The 8,583-nt window shown below is 46.6% G+C and overlaps 1 protein-coding gene across 1 annotated transcript; it reads left to right on the top strand.

Annotated features, from left to right (window-relative positions):
* The first annotated feature begins 695 nt into the window (after positions 1 to 695).
* Positions 696 to 7,988, top strand: TRIB1 (tribbles pseudokinase 1). The gene is made up of 3 exons (XM_048841612.2): positions 696 to 1,573; positions 3,043 to 3,335; positions 5,718 to 7,988. The coding sequence occupies exons 1-3, from the start codon at positions 1,256 to 1,258 to the stop codon at positions 6,184 to 6,186; spliced, it is 1,080 nt and encodes a 359-aa protein (XP_048697569.1). The 5' UTR covers positions 696 to 1,255; the 3' UTR covers positions 6,187 to 7,988.
* Positions 7,989 to 8,583: the final 595 nt, after the last annotated feature.

Here is an 8,583-nt window from a genome sequence, read left to right as displayed (position 1 = left end):
TCACAGTTCCTTTCTGCATGTGTTTGGGCAAGTCACTTGATCTCTCTGTGCCCCATTAAAATGGGATTAATAACGCTGCCCTGCCTCACCGGAGTTTTGTGAGGATAAATCCATTAACGTTTGAAAAGCTCTCCGATAGGTGGGGGGCTTGGACACACAATTATATGCACTGCGGGAGTGTAACAGATCAGAGTCTCTGGCAATAAATACCCAGCTGCAGGCACTGCTGGGGTCTGACAAGGAATGGTATTTACTGCTGGAGTGGGACACAACAGAGCTGCACGCACGCACCCCCCGCACACACACACCCCCTGCTGCATGCACCCTGCAACACACACTGCATGCACTGCTGGAAGGTAACACAAAGCTGCATGCACACACCCCCCCCCAGACTGCATGCACTGCCTGCTGGAGGGTGACACAGAGCGGCAGGCACACCTGACCCCCATGCATTGCGGGAGTCTGACACACCAGAGCCGCACGCGCCCCCGCGCGCACACTCCATACTCTGCTGGAGGGTGACACTGAGCCGCACGCACCCCGCGCACACACTGCTGGGGTGTGACACACCACAGCTGCATGCCCCCCCCACACACACACACACCTCCCGTTGCATGCACGGCTGTGCGATACGCGAGAGCCGCTTTGGCCCGTCCCAGTCTCCCTCAGTCATCCCCTGTGTCCTGAATGAGGCGGGAGCACCAATGAGAGCGGGCCTCGCTCCTTTGGCCCCAGCCCACTTCCCCTTGCGTCAGGGGAACTTTTAAGCTCTCCAGCTCCAGTCTTTGGCAGCGGCCGTGGAAAAAGCTCCCGGCTGCTGCTCGGCGCGCTGTGCCTGGCTGCTGGAGGCAGGCGCGGGGGGGGAGATGCGCCCTCCTCGCCATTGCACAACCCTGCCCTGTTGACAGCGAGCCCGCGCGTGAGTGTGCGGGGTGAGTCACGCCGGGAGGGCACAGTCCGGGCTGGCCGCGCTCGCTGCACACACGCGCGCCGAGCAGGGAGGCGAGAGGCACCGACCTGCCCGCCGCTCCAGCCGCCTCTGCCCCCGCCCGGCTCTGGGGGGGACGCGCCGCGGAGCCCTTCCCTGCAGCCGCCGCCTGCCCTGCCCTGCCGCGGGGACCCGCCGTGGGAGCCACCCCTCCCCACCGTCTATGTGCCTGGGGCGCGCCCCAGGCCGGGGACAACCCGCTGGGAAGCCGCTCGCCCGGCCGCCTTCCGCCGTGTGCCGCCGCCCTCTGCCCGCCTCTCCGTCCCCATGAGCCGCAAGGCGCAGCCCCGCAGCCCGGGACTCCTGCTGCCGGCCGCCCGCTGCCGGAGCGCCCCTTCCAAGCGGCTGCTGCTGCCGGACGGCTCCAGCGAGGACGCCCCGGCGGCCAAGGGCCCCCGGCTCTCCGAGTGCCCCAGCAGCCCCCAGGACTGTCTCAGCGCGCCGGGCTCGCCCTGCGCCCCCGCCTCGCCGGGCAGCGCCCAGAGCCCCAGCCTCATTGCCGGCTACCTGCTGCTGCCCCTGGCCGACAGGGAGCATGTGTCCCGGGCGCTCAACATCCACACGGGCCAGGAGCTGCGCTGCAAGGTAAGCGCCAGGCGCCCGCTGCCCCGGGGGGATCAGCCGGCGGCGGGGGGGCGGGGGTTGGAGGCCAGCTGCTCTTCCCTCGCCCAGCCCGGGAACTGCAGGCTTTGGGCTCCCCCATAGGTGCTGGAACTAGGGGTGCGGGGGTGCTGCTGCACCCCTGGCTTGAAGGGGTTTGCATCAGACACAGTGGCTCTCAGCACCCCCCCCCCCCCCCACACACACACTATATACATTGTTCTGCCGCCACCGCCCTCCCATTGATCTGTGCCAGCCACAGAGCGTGTGGATGGGCAGCCCGGTGGGATGGGGAGGCGGTGGCAGGCAGGGACTGGCCCGGCTGAGGTCTGGTAAAGCGGAGCCAGGCTGGGGGAGTTCTGGTGACTTTCGAGCCGGCTTCGCTAGTGAGAAAAGTTCGATCTGCTCTCTGAGTGGCGCTGCCTCCCCCGCCTAGATCCGCGCTGGGGCGGTATCGGGCTCCCCACTCTGATCTCATTGGATTACAGTGACTGTCGCTATAGTTAGTAGATGTGGAGAGGACTGTGGCTTGTAAGGTGAGAAATAAAAAGATGAGAAGCAGACAGATTCAGGAGAAACAGACAGTCTTCCATGCAAATGCTTTAGATTAAAAAGAGAGGGCCAAATGGAGCCCCATCAGCACTGCTCCCTCCCTCTGTTCCCTGCTGACAATGACACACAGCAGAATTGTTCCTGACTAGCCCTGCTTGCAGAGTTTTCCATGACATGTCAGCAGGGCTTTTAAAGAGCACACTATACTTGTCTGTTCTCTTGGACCTATTTCTGAATGGGCTGGTTGCTGACTCTGAGTTTACTGCCGCCACCTGCTGCCTGGCTCGAATGATGATCAGGACTATTTTCTAACCCTTCCTTGACCGATGGACCGAAAGGGGGAGGTTTTAATGACTGTAATATTGGGTAACGAAGGATGTGAAGTGGGAATTATAAGTTGTGTACCCAAGTTTCTCCATGGAGATATCAAATGAATAGAAATTATGACATTCCATGTGTGTCACTGATTCCAGTCAGGCCTAGGATGTGAGTAACTTTTAACGAAGCTTAGCAGGTCACCAAGAGAACACTGTCAAATCCTTACAAAACATCCGCCTGCCTGCCATTCCCTGAATTAAACATCCATGGGTTTAATCCTTTTACCTATTTCAGTTTGCATACTAGGACTTTACAGTGTAACCATGATCATCACCCTGCAGTGAAACCTCGGAGTAACTGAAAGGCAAAATCATCAGTTGTTCTTAAAGTTTTCTTCTCTTTCAGATTAACAATATCTGAATATTTTTGGAAGTTATCTCAGTAGCGGCTTTTAACATAGTTGATATTGAGGGCTGGCTCCCATCTAGTTGTCTCAGCATTGTCTGTGGAAATTTGTTGTATGGTAGACCAGCTTTAGCACTCCTGGTAATGGAGATCCTTTTTTTTAAATTTTGTCTTTACAGGTGTTCCCTCTCAAACACTACCAGGACAAAATTCGACTTTATGTTCAGCTGCCATCTCATAAGAATATCACTGGGGTAGTGGAAGTGATTCTGGGCGACACCAAGGCCTATGTTTTCCTTGAGAAGGACTTTGGGGACATGCACTCCTATGTGAGGAGCTGTAAAAGGCTGAGAGAAGAGGAGGCTGCCAAGCTCTTCAAGCAGATCGTCTCAGCTGTAGCTCACTGCCACCAATCAGCCATTGTGCTGGGTGACCTCAAGCTCAGGAAATTTGTCTTTTCTACTGAAGAAAGGTAAGTAATGCTCACTGAGTGGCCTTTATGGAGGTGGCGGGGAGGAATAGCCCTTCTAGAGGAGAACTCTATCCAAGTGAATCAAAGTTCTGCAAAACCTTCAGAGCGGACTAGAGGAAAGGCAGCTTCTTTTGGGGGGAAACACTGTAGAGAAGTGAAATAGGGTTCTAAACCAGCTGTCCTCTGCAAATTGTCCTGTGTACAACTTGGGGTGGGGTGGGGGCTGGGGGAGGGGTGCGTGCGCATGCCTAACGTCATGGCTCTGATTTATAAATATTTATTTTTCCTCTGAGTTTGTGTACAACTTACCTTGCATAGGTTCCTGTCTGATTCAGCAGCTGTTCAGATTAAATTGTTTGGTGTACAAACAGATAATGAGTTGAGAACTTATTAGCTCCAGATGTCAAAACACATTGCATTTGAACATCAGATTCAAAGTGAAATGAGAAAAAGGCACAGACAGTAAATGAAACGAGGTTGGGGCATTATAAAACAAAGGGAAAACAACTCTGATTTAAAAACAATCGTGTAAGGAATCTAGGCTGCAGTACTGTAATTGGACCTTTGCGGATAGACTCTTGTCCCTTTACAAAGCCCCACTGAAATCAGTGCAGGGATCTACCAGCACAGATCTCATAGCAGGATGAGGGCTTCGGTTTTCAATTTCTTTTGCAGAAGGGATCTGTAAAATCACATTTCCGTCACTCTGTTAGTATAGTTTAGACTCAATTTACTCAAAGTTACACTTATAGTGAAAGTAGAAGCTTTTATCTCTCCTCCTCTACAGAGGACAGGGTCCCTATTTTAAGACCTAAATGCCGCATAATGTGATGCACTTTGCATGTGGTCATAGCCTCACACACACACACACACACACACAGAAAGAAATGAAGGGGTTAAAATGAGGTACATAATGTTGCATCTTGAAGGAGGTTTACATCTTATGTTGAGAACCCAAATGTTAAATGAGCTCCTTGTAGAACGTACGGCTTAAAGAGACACTGTCTAGTCAAATTTAGCCCAAAGTATAGGCTTTATAAAAATTAGATTTATAAAATCTAGGTTGGTAGAACTGTTTCTGATTTTTTTAAAATTATTCAGACAGGGAAAAAATCTTTACGCAAACATTTCTGTGCAGTGTCTGCTGCCCTCGTGTTGCAGCATGGCACAATGCAAAACTGAAAGGAGCTACTTTATTATTCTCATTAAAACTGCAGTGAGTAAACAACATTAACCATGAGAAGAACATTTTTAAAATTCTTTCACTAGTAATAACTAAGGTCCCAGTAAAACATAAGAACATTTACTTTTTAAAATAATTTTAACTTGGCTAGTATCTCTTAAGTTTTAATTTATTGAAGTACAAAGCGAGATAGCTGTTCCAACAGTGCCTCTTATATTTTTCCTGCTTTTAAAAAAAAAAATGTTAACTCTCTTGAAAGAAACTGTGGCAGCATTTCCCACCTATGCTAAGATAAAACCCTTGCTGAAATGCTACATTGCATGCAGTCTTTCTAATTTGGAAATGTGCATTGCACAGGCTAATGTCATATGCGTCAAATTTGGTAACGAGGGTTAAGCAATGTTAGGAGACTCTCTTAGTCTAAGAAGCACAGGTGCAATGTTTTAGTGCTACAGCAGCCAATCAGAGGCCAACAGCATAGGCTGAGTCATATTTTCCGTTTACAGAACCGATGGGTATTTTACATTATGTTAGGAAGTCACATTGAGGACACACCGCAGTTAATGCATTTACGCACCATTAAGCTGTAAGGCAGAACAGAGCCATTCAAGAGCAAAGGAATGGCTGCTCAGCTAATGTAAAACTTTTCTACTTAACCTGTGTTAGGAACTAGGATGAGCCTATACCTGCAGAAAGACATGGCCATTGAAGCATGACATGTGATGTCATCTGGAAAAAAATATAAGTGAGCAGGAGGATTAATCATGATTATGTGTGCAAAAGGGATCTGGACTTTGAGATTTAAAAAAAGCATGCTTCTATATGGTGCATTCTCATTTTAGTAATAACACTGTAGTAAATTAACCAAGCACAGTTACAGTACAACCTAGGTAGAATGGCACTCGGTGGTATTCCTCGATTGTGGAATTTTAACAATATATAGGTTACAAATAACATTATTTTCCCCATAGTATGTGGTATTGTGTGACATTGATACTGTAGCTGTACCTTTGTTGTACTTGGGTCAGGTCTAGCACTCTTGAGTTTCTCTGCTACATGTTCACAACTAAGTTTTTCTCTCTTTGGTCACAGTACTGCGGTAGGGGTTGTAACAGCAGACAGCCTTGTGTGTTAAATTATCTCTGTGCTCATTATTAAAACAGTTTTGTAACCTGTACGTCTGTTTCTCTCTTCCTCAGGACTCAGCTGAGACTAGAAAGCCTAGAAGACACTCACATCATCAAGGGGGAAGATGATGCCTTGTCAGATAAACATGGTTGCCCAGCATATGTCAGCCCTGAGATCTTGAACACAACAGGGACCTACTCTGGAAAATCAGCTGACGTTTGGAGTTTAGGAGTAATGCTGTATACCCTCCTAGTAGGACGCTATCCCTTCCATGACTCAGACCCTAGTACTCTGTTTTCTAAAATCCGCCGTGGACAGTTCTGTATTCCTGATCATGTCTCTCCCAAAGCCAGATGCCTCATTCGTAGCCTGCTGAGACGGGAACCCTCGGAAAGACTCACTGCTCCAGAGATCTTGCTTCATCCTTGGTTTGAAGCAGTTTTGGAACCTGGCTATGTAGACCAGGATGTAGGAACTTCTGATCAGATTGTTCCAGAGCATCATGGAGACAGTGATGATATAAGTTCCTTCTTCTGTTAGTCCTGAAATCTCCAAAAACCTCATACAGTTCTCACACATGGCATCTTTTTAGGGTTTCATTTTTCCACATTACAAATGCACAGCATTCTAAAGTGTCATTATAATCAGAAAAGTGACTATGTTTAAAAAACAAGTAAATAAACAAGGCAGGCAACTATTTACTCAGCGGATCCAGAGTCATATCTGCTTACTCTGCTGGCAAGTGCTTACTATTAGCACTGCAGGGCCAATACAGCTGTGGAAGAGCCAGCTGGAATCTATTCTGCCTCATGCATCATCATCAACCACCCAATTGCCAGGTGATCTTTGATTGCAGAATCTTATTATTGGTGATGTAAGAGACAGACAAAAAGAAGCTAGGCCTCCCATTTTCCCACATAGGTATTAAGTGGAATGTGTAGCCCTGATGGTGAAAAGACTAAATGGGGGAAGACCAAATCTGACATGGAAATTAATAAGAGAGGAATCAGTAAGAAGCATGTTGTTGCCAGTTTTATAGAGTAATTTTCTGACTATAAGTGCACTTTAATGGTGGAGGGAGGTCTTGACCCACCAAATCCAACAACCTGCTCACTTGTCAGGTAGATCCTGCTATTAGCAGGTATATTATATGAAGCTATTAAAGATCCATCCATAATTAAATGTACACTATTGTCTTCCTCTACTGCTTTTGGCAGATTAGTCCAGTAACCCTTTAAGGAGGAGAAGATACCTGACCTCTCAGTTGGATTTCATATAATACCGTCTCCCTGAACATAAAATGCATTTTTAATTTATTTAAGCCTAACTGTGACAAAGAATATCTAATTCTATACTCTTGTAAGCTCAGGGTGCTAGCACATGTTCGTGTACCAAAACACAACACCATAGGTTGGAGCACCTTGTCTTAGAAAAGAGAGAGAAGGGTCTTGTATAGGATATGTGAACCCTTCTGTTTCCTGTTAGCTTAGTTTTACAAGGCACTGTCTCTTAGGTTTAAAATCCTGTACAAAAACTTGGTTGGTCTTGAAACTTAAATTCTCCAGACATCCGTACTTGACTGTTCAGGTGTATCATCTGCCTCTGGCTACATTTCTTTTTCTTAATTCTTTTACATGATTATGCATAATATTTCAAATTTATGTGGATAATGAATACACCTAAATAATCATTGCTTTCCTGGGTCGGGGATAAGTAAAGCCTAGTCCTACCTAAGATTTCTGCTTTGTTTCATGTGTGTGCCTGGTTGATTATGTACAGAAATATCAACTTGTATTAAAAGTGGTTCACTAAGATGACATATAAACAGTTCCTAAAATGAATTTGTTAAACGGGTAAATGACTGTGCTGTACATTGACAGAATAGCACTATAATGATGCAGTTATTTTAAGGACTAACCCCTGGCAAGCTACCATACCACCATGCATTGTGAGAATGCCATGTATACCTCATGTACTGTGTACTTTGTACATATATCCTACTGTTTTGAGGGGGGAGGGAGTTGCTGTTTTTTGTGCGTCTTAATAACTGAGGTGTTGAAGAGCAGTTTAATGTGAATTATTGTTGGCAATACTAACTTGACAGAATCATGAGCATTAGAGAAGGGTGAAGTACCTGTATTGCACTAAATCGCTCATGATTGCTTGACATTTGTATCTGTGATACAGTTTAAACCTAAAAAAAGTAAATCTGTATATATTGGTGGAAAAGCTGCCACAAAAGCTAAAAACACTATGTCCAACCTGTACATATGTATATATGTGGAAACCTAGATGATAAAGTCTGACTTGTAGAAAAGTTTTAATAAACCTGATTTCATAAATGTTTGTTCTCAGTTTTATGTTTTATATGTCTTGAAGTTAAATTTATCTACGTATTTAGACTTAGATTAATCTAAAATATATTTGATCTCGAAGATACTTTGTTAACCTACAGTTGTGTGGCTGTTTGGTCACACAGGAGATAATGCTTTCCACTTAGTGCCAAATCCTGCAGATATCACTCAAGGAAATGTCCCATACGCCTATTGGAAGCTGTGCCTGAGTAAGGACTGCGGAATATGGCTCGTACCACCTTTCTCCAAAGATTTGAAGGGCCTTTGGGGAAACAGTAATTCAGTATATCTCACAAGAGCCCTGTGAAATAGGTTAAGTGGTATTAGACCTATTCTTCAGATGGGGAAACTTAGGCACAGAAAGGTTTAAGGCTCAGATTTTTCAAAAGCAGCTTCTAATTTGGATGTGTGTGTATATGGATACCCATCTTGAGAAAAGGTTCTGAATGCCATTACTTCGTACCTTGCATGGCTATTTGCATCTGCACTGCGGGTGTCAAGCACTACCATGTCAGAAAACTCTCATTTTTGCACAGGTGGACATGGCTACATGAGGTGCAAGCCACTAGAAAATCAGATCTGA

Source organism: Caretta caretta, chromosome 2 (assembly GCF_965140235.1).
Source record: "Caretta caretta isolate rCarCar2 chromosome 2, rCarCar1.hap1, whole genome shotgun sequence".
In the NCBI taxonomy this organism is placed as follows: Eukaryota; Metazoa; Chordata; order Testudines; family Cheloniidae; genus Caretta; species Caretta caretta.
Note: the sequence above shows the minus strand (reverse complement) of the source record. Positions and strands in the feature narration are given on the sequence as shown.

Bases quoted from the DNA above. Each gene is read 5' to 3' on its own strand.
- TRIB1 (XM_048841612.2), top strand. From the start codon at position 1,256: ATGAGCCGCAAGGCGCAGCCCCGCAGCCCGGGACTCCTGCTGCCGGCC. The intron at 1,574-3,042 runs GTAAGCGCCAGG...TTGTCTTTACAG, and splicing joins GCCAGGAGCTGCGCTGCAAG to GTGTTCCCTCTCAAACACTA. The intron at 3,336-5,717 runs GTAAGTAATGCT...TCTCTTCCTCAG, and splicing joins GTCTTTTCTACTGAAGAAAG to GACTCAGCTGAGACTAGAAA.